Source organism: Schistocerca cancellata, chromosome 3 (genome assembly GCF_023864275.1).
Source record: "Schistocerca cancellata isolate TAMUIC-IGC-003103 chromosome 3, iqSchCanc2.1, whole genome shotgun sequence".
In the NCBI taxonomy this organism is placed as follows: Eukaryota; Metazoa; Arthropoda; class Insecta; order Orthoptera; family Acrididae; genus Schistocerca; species Schistocerca cancellata.
The window spans coordinates 146,747,927-146,762,943 of NC_064628.1; the positions used below are offsets into that span (position 1 = coordinate 146,747,927).

Below are 15,017 nucleotides of genomic sequence, written 5' to 3' on the forward strand. Positions count from 1 at the left end.
TTTCTCCAACACATGTTGTTTTGCTTGCAACTTTTTCACTTCGTTTATGTCGTGGTTCCTACCTCTGATGTTAAGTTTATGATAATCTCACTCCTGCTACTCATTATTACTTTCGTCTTCCTTCGATTTACTCTGAGTCCATATTATGAGTTAAGTTGATTGTTGATTCCTTTTAGTATGTCCTGTAATAATTCCTCGCTTTGACTGAGGTAAGCAATTATAAGCGAATAGTATGATTCATATTCATTCACCCTGAATTTTAATTGATCTCCTGACCCTGTCTTCATTTTCGCCATTGATCCTTTGATGTACAGACTGACCAGCGGCGGACAAAGACTGGAGCTTTGTTTTACAGTCTTTTCACTCCGAGAACTTATTTTTGGTCTTCCATTGTTTCTTCTTGGTTTTTACACATACTGTATGTCACTCACCTTCTTACTCCGTTTTGCACTTTCGACCGCTTTTTCTAGGACAACAAATGCTATGAACATGTCTTGATTTTTCTTAAGTCTTGGTTTCATTATCAAGCACGATGCCGGAAGTTTCTTTCTAGGGGCTTTTATCTTTCCTGAAGCAAAACTGTTCGTCATCTAACAGAGCCTCAATTTTCTTTTCCGTTCATGAAGCATGATTTGTTAAGCAGAACATGCGATCTTTCTCGCACTTATTTGCCATTGCTTTTACTGGGATTGCATAAATTGTACTTTTTTCCTGAAGTCTGAGGGTACGTCTCCAATGTCAAATATTCCACAGACTAACTGGAATGGTCGTTTGGTTGCCGCTATTCTCGATGATTTTAGAAATTCCGAAGAAATGTTATCCATTCCTTCTGCCTTCTTTAACCACTGGCCTTTCTAAGCTTTGTCAAACCCTTTCTGTAGTACCGGTCCTCCTTTGTTTTCTCAATTGTGTTCCGTTTCTTCTTCCATCACGTCAGTAGCTAGTCGTTTTTTTCATCAATCCTCTCTTTCCTCTACGTTTAACACTGGAATTAACCCTCCACTCTTAATGTTGACAGCTTTGCTTTTAATTTTGACATTTCTATGTTTTGACGATGTCATTCGCCGACCATTTTTTTTTCCTGCAGTCTTTTCACCTTAGATTCGCAGTCCTTCCTATTTGTTAATTTTTAAATGCTTTCTTCTGCTGTTTTCCTGGCTCTCACTGAGTAATTCCGTACTTGCTTGTTTCATCGAACATGTTTGTCTGTCCAAATTCTGTGATCGCCCTTTTTGAAGATGTGTCTGTTCCTCTTGAAATGAACTGCCTACTGTGGTGTTCATTATCGCAATATCTCCGCTTTTGGGTAAATCAAATACACGTCAGTGTCCTTTAGTTATTCTGTATCCTACTTGTTTCCATTTTTATTCTTCCTGATATTTCTCTTAAACTTCAGCCTACCATTCATCTGTACGAAATGGTGTTTTGAATCAGATATGTCTTGCATTTCAATATTTTAGTTCTGTATGTCTGTCTAAGTGTGCTGTAATCCAGTTGGTATCTTCCCGTGTCTCCAAAACTTTTACAGACATACTTCTTCCTCTTGCAATTTTTCAGCAGTGTATTCACTATTATTAACTCGAGTTTACCGCAAAATTCAAGTAGCCTTTCACCTACCCTCTTCGTACTACTGACTCTATATTGTCCCATAATACCGCCTCAAGTCTCTTTATCACTGAGTTAACATCCTTCGTGATTTTCGTATTTTCATGTCCCTTTACACATTGAGTTACCCGTTCAGTGCCTCTGTTCATCTCCTGCTTGCGACGTTTGTAAGTATGCTTGAATTATTGTTGTTGGCGTTGATTAGCTGTTGATTTTGAAGATATTAATCCTATCACTGAATTGCTCAGAGTAACTCACTCTCTGATCTTCATTCCTACTCGTAACGCATTCTACCCTCGACATAGTTTCCTGCTGTTCTTGGTATTACCCTAAATTCGTGTCAACGTAAACTATTACCTTCTTTCCACTTCGTTGATATCCACTATATCTAGAATGAGACTTTTTCTTAATCCCCTACCACAGTCAAGCTTATGACAATCCACGCTCCTTTCATTAGTTAGTCAATCCTTATTCCGTGCTCATCTCTCCAGTGTAGTATCCTGCCAGAGAACCGAATCGGGAGCAAATCTGGAATCGTTTGCCAGTGAAGATATTATGGTGACCCGTTTTCAGTTAAACGCCACATGACATTAGATTCGCATTATGTGTATTTGCTGCAATGGTTTTTCATTGTCATCTGAATCCTCATACCGTTAATAATTGTCAATCCTTCCCCCTGGAAGGGACAGTTTCCCACTCCAAGAGTGAGAGGGCATCCTGATCTTCTATTTGTTCCTGCGCCCTCTTTGACAAAGCCGTTGGCAGAACGAAGATGATTCCTTCCAACGAATGTCTTCGGCCGCCATTGCTGAAGATTTCTTAATCAAAAAGGCGACCTCGGGACCGAAGATTTCTTTCGCTACCCCTTTTTCTTACTTTTTTCCTTTTTCCATTTTCTTTCCAATTCTCATTCCTTCACCTTCTCAGCCTTGCTTCTGTGCTTCTTATCTTGTTAGTCGAAACATACACTCCTGGAAATTGAATAAGAACACCGTGAATTCATTGTCCCAGGAAGGGGAAACTTTATTGACACATTCCTGGGGTCAGATACATCACATGATCACACTGACAGAACCACAGGCACATAGACACAGGCAACAGAGCATGCACAATGTCGGCACTAGTACAGTGTATATCCACCTTTCGCAGCAATGCAGGCTGCTATTCTCCCATGGAGACGATCGTAGAGATGCTGGATGTAGTCCTGTGGAACGGCTTGCCATGCCATTTCCACCTGGCGCCTCAGTTGGACCAGCGTTCGTGCTGGACGTGCAGACCGCGTGAGACGACGCTTCATCCAGTCCCAAACATGCTCAATGGGGGACAGATCCGGAGATCTTGCTGGCCAGGGTAGTTGACTTACACCTTCTAGAGCACGTTGGGTGGCACGGGATACATGCGGACGTGCATTGTCCTGTTGGAACAGCAAGTTCCCTTGCCGGTCTAGGAATGGTAGAACGATGGGTACGATGACGGTTTGGATGTACCGTGCACTATTCAGTGTCCCCTCGACGATCACCACTGGTGAACGGCCAGCGTAGGAGATCGCTCCCCACACCATGATGCCGGGTGTTGGCCCTGTGTGCCTCGGTCGTATGCAGTCCTGATTGTGGCGCTCACCTGCACGGCGCCAAACACGCATACGACCATCATTGGCACCAAGGCAGAAGCGACTCTCATCGCTGAAGACGACACGTCTCCATTCGTCCCTCCATTCACGCCTGTCGCGACACCACTGGAGGAGGGCTGCACGATGTTGGGGCGTGAGCGGAAGACGGCCTAACGGTGTGCGGGACCGTAGCCCAGCTTCATGGAGACGGTTGCGAATGGTCCTCGCCGATACCCCAGGAGCAACAGTGTCCCTAATTTGCTGGGAAGTGGCGGTGCGGTCCCCTACGGCACTGCGTAGGATCCTAGGGTCTTGGCGTGTATCCGTGCGTCGCTGCGGTCCGGTCCCAGGTCGACGGGCACGTGCACCTTCCGCCGACCACTGGCGACAACATCGATGTACTGTGGAGACCTCACGCCCCACGTGTTGAGCAATTCGGCGGTACGTCCATCCGGCCTCCCGCATGCCCACTATACGCCCTCGCTCAAAGTCCGTCAACTGCACATACGGTTCACGTCCACGATGTCGCGGCATGCTACCAGTGTTAAAGACTGCGATGGAGCTCCGTATGCCACGGAAAACTGGCTGACACTGACTGCGGCGGTGCACAAATGCTGCGCAGCTAGCGCCATTCGACGGCCAACACCGCGGTTCCTGGTGTGTCCGCTGTGCCGTGCGTGTGATCATTGCTTGTACAGCCCTCTCGCAGTGTCCGGAGCAAGTATGGTGGGTCTGACACACCGGTGTCAATGTGTTCTATTTTCCATTTCCAGGAGTGTAGTTATTCTGGAAGGTGAAAAATGGTAGCTGATCTATCTATTTCTTTTGATGTGACAACTAGCTATTCCGTTATTTATTTAAAGTAAATCTCTCCTCGAAAGTTAATGAGAAGACGTTAGTCAAGAATGCATTTTCATGTGACAAAGACGCCATCATGAACACCTCAACGAGGTCTTGTGAAAGGGCTACGAGAAGCTGCATCCTCCTTCTGCAAGAATATAGCCACTGTACATAATTGCTGGCAGCGGAAGTCACGAGAATGTACGGTCGCAAGAAAGACGGGGCTCCAGATGGCCACTTGGCACTATCGAGAGGGGCGACCATCGTAATCTGTGAGGGCCTCTGGCCCATTGTACTGCAATTTGAGCAGCAGTTGGCACCAGAGTGACACAACGAACTGTTACAAATCGGTTTTTCAAGAACAGCTCCGAGTCAGATGCCCTGTAGCGTGCATTTCACTGACCCGAAACTGTCCCATTTGCGGCTTCAGTGGCGTTAAGCGAGAGCACATTGGAGGCAGGGTAGATGTCTTTTGTGGTCTCTGATGGAAGCTGATTCTGCCTCGGTGCCAGTAATGGCCATGTGTTGGTTAGAAGGAGGATAGCTGAGGGCCTGCAATCTACCTACCAGCATCCTAAACACACTTGACCCACACGTAAGTTTATGATCTTGCGTGTGATTTCATATGACAGCAGGAGCTCTCTCTTGGTTATCCCACTCATCATGACTGCAAATTTGTACATCAGTCTGGTGATTCGATCTTCTGTTATACCACTCATGAACAGGATAACAGGGGATGCTTTCCAACAAGGTAACACTCGTCCGCATACCGCTGTTATAATCCAACATGCTCTACACAATGTCCACATGTTACCTTGGCCTGCTCGATCACCAGATCTGTCTCCAGTCGAGCACATATGTGACATCATCGAACGACAACTCCAGCGTCATCAACAAACAGCACTAACCATCCACGTGTTGAGCGACCGAGTGCAAAAGGCATAGAATTCCATCTCACAAACTGATGGCTGCAACACAAAGCATCCTTTTGCATGCTTTCTTTCAACATTCTGATTCTAACAGTGGTTATTAATGTAGCAGCATTTCACATTTTCAATGTCTTATCTCGAGCTTGTATCATTTAGTCACCTTGCAGTGTTAATCCTTAAATATGTTATCTAGACAAATGTATTCCATAAATTTCATTACTCTCCATTAGTTATTTTTTGGTGTTGCAATTTTTATTCCGTCAGTGTATTTCACTTAGTACTTACACAAAAGTCTGCTTCTCTCTGCACATCTTAGAGACCATTCCGGAAAACTGAGTCGAGGTTCTCGTCTGTCTTAAATTCACCATACAACTGTTGGATACGAACCTACAGTTGCAATTATTTCGTTTCCTTAGACCGCTACGTACCCATCTGACATTAAATTTGTAAATATTACCTCGAAAGACACAAATTTACAGTACTTTAACGTGGTTAAATGTATTACTATGAGAGTATAGTTTGTGAACACTAGTATGCCTAGGAAACGCTGGCAGACAGTGCGGTTAACTGGACCTTTTCGGTTGTGGTTACTCTGGACTATCTTATATGAGTTGGTTCATGCAGGTCTAAGGAAATTGTATTTGAAGTAAATCATAAATTCATTACGCCAAAATTTTAGTAATAACGGTGAGTTATATTAATCATTCTCTATGATAATTAGAGCGATTTGCCTTAACCACTGGACAGGAAATCTTCATTACGACGGCATACAAATAAGTAAAACTTAGCCAGTCACATTGCATACGTGGCTTACAGTCGGATTAAAAGATTGTTAGCAGCCTCAAAATATAGTTAAATGTTGCGTATTTTTGTTGTACTTGATTTCCAGCGATTGTATGAAGTTTGTTGATTGGTTGATATGGTGGTCATTGGTTGTTTTGTGCTGTTAGTTAACATGTCATTTTTTAATTATTTATTGTGTTTCTTCTGTATTATAATTTATTTTTGTTAAAGGTCATTATAATCACATTCAAAATAAAAATATGTATGATTAATTTTAGGACACCTCATTCACGGCTGATTTGATTTCCATAAATTAAATTACACTAATATCATTAATTTACGACACCGATATCTCCGACAAGTTTGTAAACGTACCATAGTGCTCCGCGATACATTTCCTCTGTATGTCTGTCATGACTGGGTGTTGTGTGACATCCTTAGGTTAGTTAGGTTTAAGTAGTTCTAAGTTCTAGGGGACTGATGACCCCAGATGTTAAGTCCCATAGTGCTCAGAGCCATTTGAACCTCTGTATGTCGCTGCGTGACACACGCATGCTGCGGTGATCGCGAAGTTTTTCGTTGCGACAATTTTGGTAAATGTTTCTCAGTTTTCTTGCTGCTTAAGATTTGTTTGTGTACTCATTCTTTCAACGACTTCCTCTGTCGTCGTCGTAAGGTGTTCCCTGCCACACTAAAAGGCCCTGCCCTACTTTCGTATGCTGTTGGCTATGTTATGTGATTGAGACGTCACGAAGTTACGGAACTTACACACGCTACCGGAAATAATGTCATTGCCTTTGATGTGACAACATTAGCATTGATACTAATTTCAATAGATCGTATGTAACTCTTTTATACCTGGGCTGCCTTTCAACATCGAATGGCCGTTTCCATGCACCACTTACGGTATAACCATCGCCGCAATTAATATTATTCCAGCAAATTCTGACCTCAATAGCGGCTCTGACGACAGACTTCAAGTGGGAAGATGCACGGTATGAGTATCGCTACCAATGTTTGTCCGTCACAGTCATCACAGTAACGTGTGGCTGCATACAGAGGTCTCGTGACATCGTGACGTTCCTATGAAATAACTCGGCCAACTACATACGAAAGTACCACAGGCTCTGTTAGTACCACACTAACTCCTAACGATGACGACCAATGAATTAGTTTAAGGCTCGAGTATAGAAAGCAAATCTGATGCAACAAGAAGACCAAGAAACATTTTGTAAATTTCGTGCATAAATAGGCCTAAACGTCGGCTAGAGCAGCTACGTTGTCTCAGCCCAACAAATCTTTAAGATACTGTGTTGTGTGCAGCGGCTTGTAGAGACCCACGCGCTTGCAGGTGGTGAGACAATTGACAGGGCATACAGGGTCACATCACATATTCTTATCTCTCATGGGCGCATTCGAGGCTCCGGGAACAGGCGCACTCCATCACTTTTTAAGGAAGCGTGATTCCTGGTTACCAGCGGCAAAGAACCGCCTGCTACCCTGAAGAAACACAAAAGAGAAGATCACATCCGGCGGTGACACGGTGTGGGCGCCTCCGGAGCGGTCGCGCATCTGGGAAATGAGCAGATGAATGTTCATAAATATACACATATAAAAAAAAATGTTTTGTATCACCCCGGTTCCCAGAACTCCTGAAGAAGACGTTGACTGTGGATATTGTATCACAGACACAGTCCTTATGACTGCTTAGAGATGTCACTAAACCCTCCCAGCCGGCCGGGGTGGCCGAGCGGTTCTAGGCGCTACAGTCTGGAACCGCGCGACCGCTACGGTCGCAGGTTCTAATCCTGCCTCGGGCATGGAAGTGTGTGACGTCCTCAGGTTAGTTAGGTTTAAGTAGTTCTAAGTTCTAGGGGACTGATGACCTCAGAAGTTAAGTCCCATTGTGCTCAGAGCCATTTGAACCAACCAAACCCTCCCAAAGATGTAAACAATCATGCATGAGCAGCGCCTATTAGACGAAGGGGGTCCGACAGCCGACCAGTTCAAGTCATTCCACCGGGAAGCAGGTACACGGCTCGTGTTGTCTGTAGTTCACCCATGCCTAGACGGTCAATGCCACTGTTCGTTCGCGTCCGCATTATTACTTTGTGCCAGGAAGGGCTCTCGACAAGAGAAGTGTCCAGGTGTCTCGAGTGAACCAAAGCGATGTTGTTCGGACGTGGAGGAGATACAGAAACACAGGAACTGTCGATGACATGCCTCGCTCAGGCCGCCCAAGGCCTACTAGTGCAGTGGATGACTGGTACCTACGGATTATGGCTCGGAGGAGCCCTGACAGCACGCCACCATGTTGAACAGTGCTTTTTGTGCAGCCACAGGACATTGTGTTACCACTCAAATTGAGCGCAATAGGCTGTATGATGCGCAACTTCACTCTCGACTTCCATGGCGAGGTCCATCTTTGTAATCACGATCCCATGCAGCGCGGTACTGATGGGCGCAACAACGTGCCGAATGGACAGCACAGGATTGGCATCACGTACTCTTCACCGATGAGTGTCTCATATCCCTTCAACCAGACAAAAGCTGGAGACGTGTTTGGAGGCAATCCGGTCAGGCTGAAAGCCTTAGCACACTGTCCAGCAATGTAGAGGTTGCCTGCTGTTTTGGGGTGGCATTACGTGGGGCCGACGTACACCGCTGGTGGTCATGGAAGGCGCCGAAACGTCTGTACAATACGTGAATGCGATCCTCCAACCGATAGTGCAACCAAATCGGCAGCATATTGGCGAGGCATTCATCTTCATGAACGACAATTCTCGTCCCCAAAGTGCACATGTTGTGAATGGCCTCCTTCAACATAAGGACATCGCTCGACTAGAGTTGCCAGCATGTTCTGCAGACATGAATCCCATCGAATATGCCTAGGATAGATTGAAAAGGGCTGTTTATTGACGACGTGACCCACCAACCACTCTGAAGGATCCACGCCCAGTAGCCGTTGAGGAGAGGGTCAGTCTGGACCAACAGTACCTTTATGAACTTGTAAATAGTATGCCACGACGAATACACGCATGCATCAATGCAAGAGGAAATGCTATTGGGTATTAGAGGTACCGGTGTGTACAGCAGTCTTGACCACCACCTCTGGAGTTCTCGCTGTATGGTGGTACAACATGCGATGTGTGGATTTCATGAGTAATAAAAAGAGCGGAAATGATGTTTATGTTGATTTCTATTCCAATTTTCTGTACAGGTTCCGGAACTCCAGGAGCCGATGTGATGCAAAACTTTTTTTGATGTTTGTATATTGTGTGGGTCAATAGTGAAAAATTTCTTTTGTGGGCCTGCCAAACTGATGTGACATCACGTCACATCAGGTCATTGTGAGAGGTTATAGTTATTTTTTCCAGTCGACATCAACACATAAATCTCTTGCATCCTAAAATGTTGCTTAATTGATTGTCAACTGCTATTTACAGTAGTGTGCAACACTTAAGGACGAGAGTAAGTTTCGCACAATGTGTCACTGCCAAATAAAATAGCCAGATGTAGCTCGGAACAAACGTAGAAACAATTGCTCCGACATATTACAGAAAGTTAATGAAAGAAATACAGAATGAATGAACGGAAATGGCACTTTTAGTCAAAGGGTATAATTACACTGAAGTGACGACGATTCATGATGGTCCACTGGACACTGCAGAAGACATGACATGATTCTTAATAGCGATTTTGATCATCGCGGTTGGCAGTACATGTTTTGCAACGTGCTCCCATGCTGGCAACGAGGTTGGTAAGTTCTTGTGGTGGTGCATTCAACACCAGTGCTGAACGTAAACTCGTATGGCAGGAGTAGGGAACAAATAATGCATCCACCAACATCGTCGAACATGATAGTTCTGGTGGTGCAGGTGGAGGGTGTTATGGTGTGAGCATGCATAATACTGCATGGAAGTACTGAACCTGAGATCATTGGGCACGCTACATTCACCGGTCAACGGTATTTTGAGACAGTACTCATTCCACTAGTGCTTCAACGACCATACATCAATTGTCAACCGTGCTGGTGGAACAATGGAACTCTTTACCAAGGTTATGGCCAACATGCGAAGACGTTGCGTATCATGCATTGTCGTCTGTGGTGATTACACACCCTATTAAGTACAATGTTCGGCATTTTGTAATGTCCAGGGATCATCATGGATAGCGGTGACTTGAGCTTTATTATTGTCTTAGAACAAATGAGTTATTTTTGTTCGCCTCATCGCGTATTTACTTCAGTTACGTACTGTACTACACAGTAGCATCTCTTCCTACGTATGGTCCAAGTTTCCTCATGTATATTACTTTTCAGGAACACCTCATATGAAAGTTACTTTCGTCGTTAAGTTTTGCACACCGATGTAGCAGATTTACGGAAGAGATCGAAGTAGCGTCAGAGGTGAGTGATCTACGAACCGACCGCCTCTTGCTATTACGACAAGCGACATCAAACGAAAATTCATGGCGAGTGTTAATTAAAGGTATGCGACGAAATTCAACTACGGCCCCCGAAGTGTAACACTGATGGTCCCTCCCATCACGATCTGTTCTGCTGGGTACATATCTATCCACAGTATGGTAAACCGTTCTTTTAGTTTCAAGTTTCTCCTTGAGATTTGACACTATTTATACTTTGTCTAGGTTAATGAACACGTAAATCTTTCTACTTGTTTCAGTTGCCCTTTGTATTATGGTAATCATTGTTACTACAAGTGACTCATTATCACAGATACCAGTTTCGATGTAGAAATTCTGAAAGAGGTCAGGTTTACCTGTTACCTTCAGATATAATATATTTTCATCATAAGTGGGTTTCGAAACCATCTGTTCTAGATGGATTTCAGAGAAGGCTTTTAGTAATACTCCACAGTGTGCCTTGTCAGACCCACCACTACCAAAATTGTAACTATCGCAATGGATTATTAAATGATTACAGTCATCTACTAATTTTAATTTTAATAATTAACAACCTCAGTTGCACCGTTTGCCTTGAATTTACCTAGGTCTCAGTCGGGTTCACCCAGCCTTCTACATAATAACAGTAACTACCGTTTTTCCATAGCGGACATCGTCAAGCTAAAACTACAAATCCATAAATTATCGTCTTATCTGTAACTGCCTCAGCCCCACTTCGCGACCGCGATGCGTCGGCCACGAGTGCTGTACTGGAACTGAGGCAGTTAATTATTAAAATTAATATTTACACAGTTGCTGATAGGGCCGCGAAATGTTGAAAATATTTACAGTCATCTACGTTGTTTACAGTACATTTGCCGAACTTCGGTATAAATGAACTCAGAGTTTCTCTAAGGTTTTCGGTTACATCAGGAATCGAATCTGGTAGTCGGTGGAAGAATACAATTTTGACTTAATTCCAACCACTGATACCGTGTCTTTCTCAAATGATTTCGCACGCAGCTTCAGGTCCTGTCTCCGTGGATTTGAATTTGTCTACTGCTACGTGCGCACCACCTCAGTTTATATTAGCCTATACTTTTGGCATATTCTTAAATTTTCCTCAAAAATTTCAGTACTGGCAACTTCAGGTTTTAACCAGCTTTCTGTAAGTAGTTTTCTGTGAACTTCGCCGCTTTGTAGGCTCTCTTCAGGCTCAGGCAGTTTGTTGCGGATTCTTCAGTAGTTAACCGTTAGGATTTTAAAACTATCACCTTTGGGAAGCATGTCTTTGGATCTTTCGGGTCTCCTACAACTATCCTTAACTGGACTGCATATTGAGTGGCCTTATCTACAAAATTCTTGTGTATCCTAGCCCCTTCCTCCACAGTCAGGTAACTAGATAGCAGCTTGTAATTTGTAGTTTACACCCCACTAGTTCACGTGTGACCAATTTAGGGGACCTTATAGTTCTCAACCATCAAATCTATGAAGTCGTAACCTGGCTTGTCACGGAACCTTTATATAGTCTTATTCAAGCCTTCCACACGACACTAAACCGAGGAGCCACGATCTGTAGTGGAAATGATGCTACAGGCAGTGGGCGTGTGGAAACTCCGCTGGCAAGACTGATATTCTCAACCTTCTCTCCGTGTCAATGGAATCATCACCTCAGAGACCACACGACAGGCATCGTTTGTCCGATGTGCCCCTCAGTTTGCAGTTGGTTACACCATGTTCCTGTAATGGCTGCCGTAATATCCTCCTCAAGATGTTGAATGAGCCCCAGGCGTATACAGTGAGTGAACATGCTGTTCCTTTCCATCACTTGCTTATATTTCCCTGCGGAGTACCATTATTCTCCATGCGTTTGAACTGCCAGCGATTATTAGGAACCCGTACCCAAATGTCTGACTCCCCTTGACAATGAACATAGCTCGTTTTCCAACAAGCGAAATGAATCTCACTGGGTCAGTTTCTCGACGAGAATTGTTTACATGGAATGTATTGACTTCTGTCTATATCAGCAACCCTAATATACAATAATTTTCAAAATAATTCATTATCAGCCGCTCCATAATTGCGCCAGAATGGCTTCAGAAACAGAAGGACGTAACTGGTTTTCTGTAAGCCTCCAGATCACCTAACCTCAGCCTTGATGAGAACTTTAGAGTCATCATCGAGTCGGACGACTCCATTCCTTGAACTAACTTCGACCAATCTCAGAGTTTTGGGCCACAGTTCAATATGTCTCCCAATACCTTCGGTGTCCTGTGGAGTCCATGCCTCGAGGAGTCGCCACCGTCAGAGTGAAAGGGGATGACACACACTACTGGAAATATATCTCTGGTTCAAATATTCTTCAGATACGTATTGTTAGTTGGGAGTTGAAACCGTGTAACGTTTTACTCCGCCACTATACGCTGACCACTCATTCTGCAAGCGTATGTAATTCATGTACGAGGAGTAGGAGTTCGTTTAAAGTCATCATATGATAAATATTATAACAAAATAGAAAGAAATCAGTTTTATAGGAATATTTTGTATACCGAGTATGTAGTCCTTCTCGAAGGTTTCTTTCTGGAGCAGCTGTCCTCGGCTCCAGATGTAGCGGCTGGACATACCGCGAACGTTCTTGTCTGCTTTCCACTCCTCGATCAAATTTCGTCCGTCGAGGCGGCTGCCGCAACCAACACCATCTTCGTCTTCTACTGTGTTCGGTCGGAACATTGCACGACCCCCGCCCAATACGACCTGAAACAGATACGCTGAACATAGTTTACCCTAGTAGCGTGCAGGACTGTGCACAATTCCGTGAAATCCTAATACTTCCGTCTTCAGCGTAATACGACGTGACTTTAAATCAAAACATAAGTGACATACCTCACACAAAAAATAAATTTTAAAGATACTTATTAACATGTAGTCGTTCCCACGTTAATTGTTGATTTCAAGAAGGTACTGATCAATAATAGCTTGTGTCTAAGACACCCAGTTGAAATTAAGTATTTTTGTATCGAAATAAAACAATTTTCGAAGTGGAATAGGAAATTGTAATTAATCTCAACAATAGCTTTCGGGGTTCATAGTTAAGTTGTTTTTGCTTTCCTGAACTTGCCTTTTCCAGTGGAAGTAGTCAAATAAAAACAGTATTATTTGAAATTACACGTTAGTTAAGACTGTTTCCTCTTGACAATTAAAAAATTTCTAATCATGAAGAAAACACAAGAAGCAGTACACACACCCACACACACCCACACACACCCACACACACACATACACACACACACACACACACACACACACACATATATATATATATATATATATATATATATATATATATATATATATATATATATATACTCCTGGAAATTGAAATAAGAACACCGTGAATTCATTGTCCCAGGAAGGGGAAACTTTATTGACACATTCCTGGAGTCAGATACATCACATGATCACACTGACAGAACCACACATAAATACAGGCAACAGAGCATGCACAACGTCGGCACTAGTACAGTGTATATCCACCTTTCGCAGCAATGCAGGCTGCTATTCTCCCATGGAGACGATCGTAGAGATGCTGTATGTAGTCCTGTGGAACGGCTTGCCATGCCATTTCCACCTGGCGCCTCAGTTGGACCAGCGTTCGTGCTGGACGTGCAGACCGCGTGAGACGACGCTTCATCCAGTCCCAAACATGCTCAATGGGGGACAGATCCGGAGATTTTGCTGGCCAGGGTAGTTGACTTACACCTTCTAGAGCACGTTGGGTGGCACGGGATACATGCGGACGTGCATTGTCCTGTTGGAACAGCAAGTTCCCTTGCCGGTCTAGGAATGGTAGAACGATGGGTTCGATGACGGTTGGGATGTACCGTGCACTATTCAGTGTCCCCTCGACGATCACCAGTGGTGTACGGCCAGTGTAGGAGATCGCTCCCCACACCATGATCCCGGGTGTTGGCCCTGTGTGCCTCAGTCGTATGCAGTCCTGATTGTGGCGCTCACCTGCACGGCGCCAAACACGCATACGACCATCATTGGCACCAAGGCAGAAGCGACTCTCATCGCTGAAGACGACACGTCTCCATTCGTCCCTCCATTCACGCCTGTCGCGACACCACTGGAGGCGGGGTGCACGATGTTGGGGCGTGAGCGGAAGACGGCCTAACGGTGTGCGGGACCGTAGCCCAGCTTCATGGAGACGGTTGCGAATGGTCCTCGCCGATACCCCAGGAGCAACAGTGTCCCTAATTTGCTGGGAAGTGGCGGTGCGGTCCCCTACGGCACTGCGTAGGATCCTACGGTCTTGGCGTGCATCCGTGCGTCGCTGCGGTCCGGTCCCAGGTCGACGGGCACGTGCACCTTCCGCCGACCACTGGCGACAACATCGATGTACTGTGGAGACCTCACGCCCCACGTGTTGAGCAATTCGGCGGTACGTCCACCCGGCCTCCCGCATGCCCACTATACGCCCTCGCTCAAAGTCCGTCAACTGCACATACGGTTCACGTCCACGCTGTCGCGGCATGCTACCAGTGTTAAAGACTGCGATGGAGCTCCGTATGCCACGGCAAACTGGCTGACACTGACGGCGGCGGTGCACAAATGCTGCGCAGCTAGCGCCATTCGACGGCCAACACCGCGGTTCCTGGTGTGTCCGCTGTGCCGTGCGTGTGATCATTGCTTGTACAGCCCTCTCGCAGTGTCCGGAGCAAGTATGGTGGGTCTGACGCACCGGTGTCAATGTGTTCTTTTTTCCATTTCCAGGAGTGTATATATAAACACTGAAGAGCCAAAGAACCTGGAACACCTGCCTAATATCGTGTAGGGCCTCCGCG

At 45.0% G+C, this 15,017-nt stretch overlaps 1 protein-coding gene across 1 annotated transcript in view; it reads right to left on the reverse strand.

The window, feature by feature from the left end:
• Positions 1-15,017, reverse strand: part of LOC126176166 (membrane-bound alkaline phosphatase-like) — a 167,067-nt gene that overhangs the window by 62,571 nt on the left and 89,479 nt on the right. Inside the window, exon 4 of the mRNA XM_049923308.1 lies at positions 12,720-12,924. Within this exon, the coding sequence (XP_049779265.1) occupies positions 12,720-12,924 (205 nt within the window). The remainder of the gene's footprint in view (positions 1-12,719; positions 12,925-15,017) is intronic.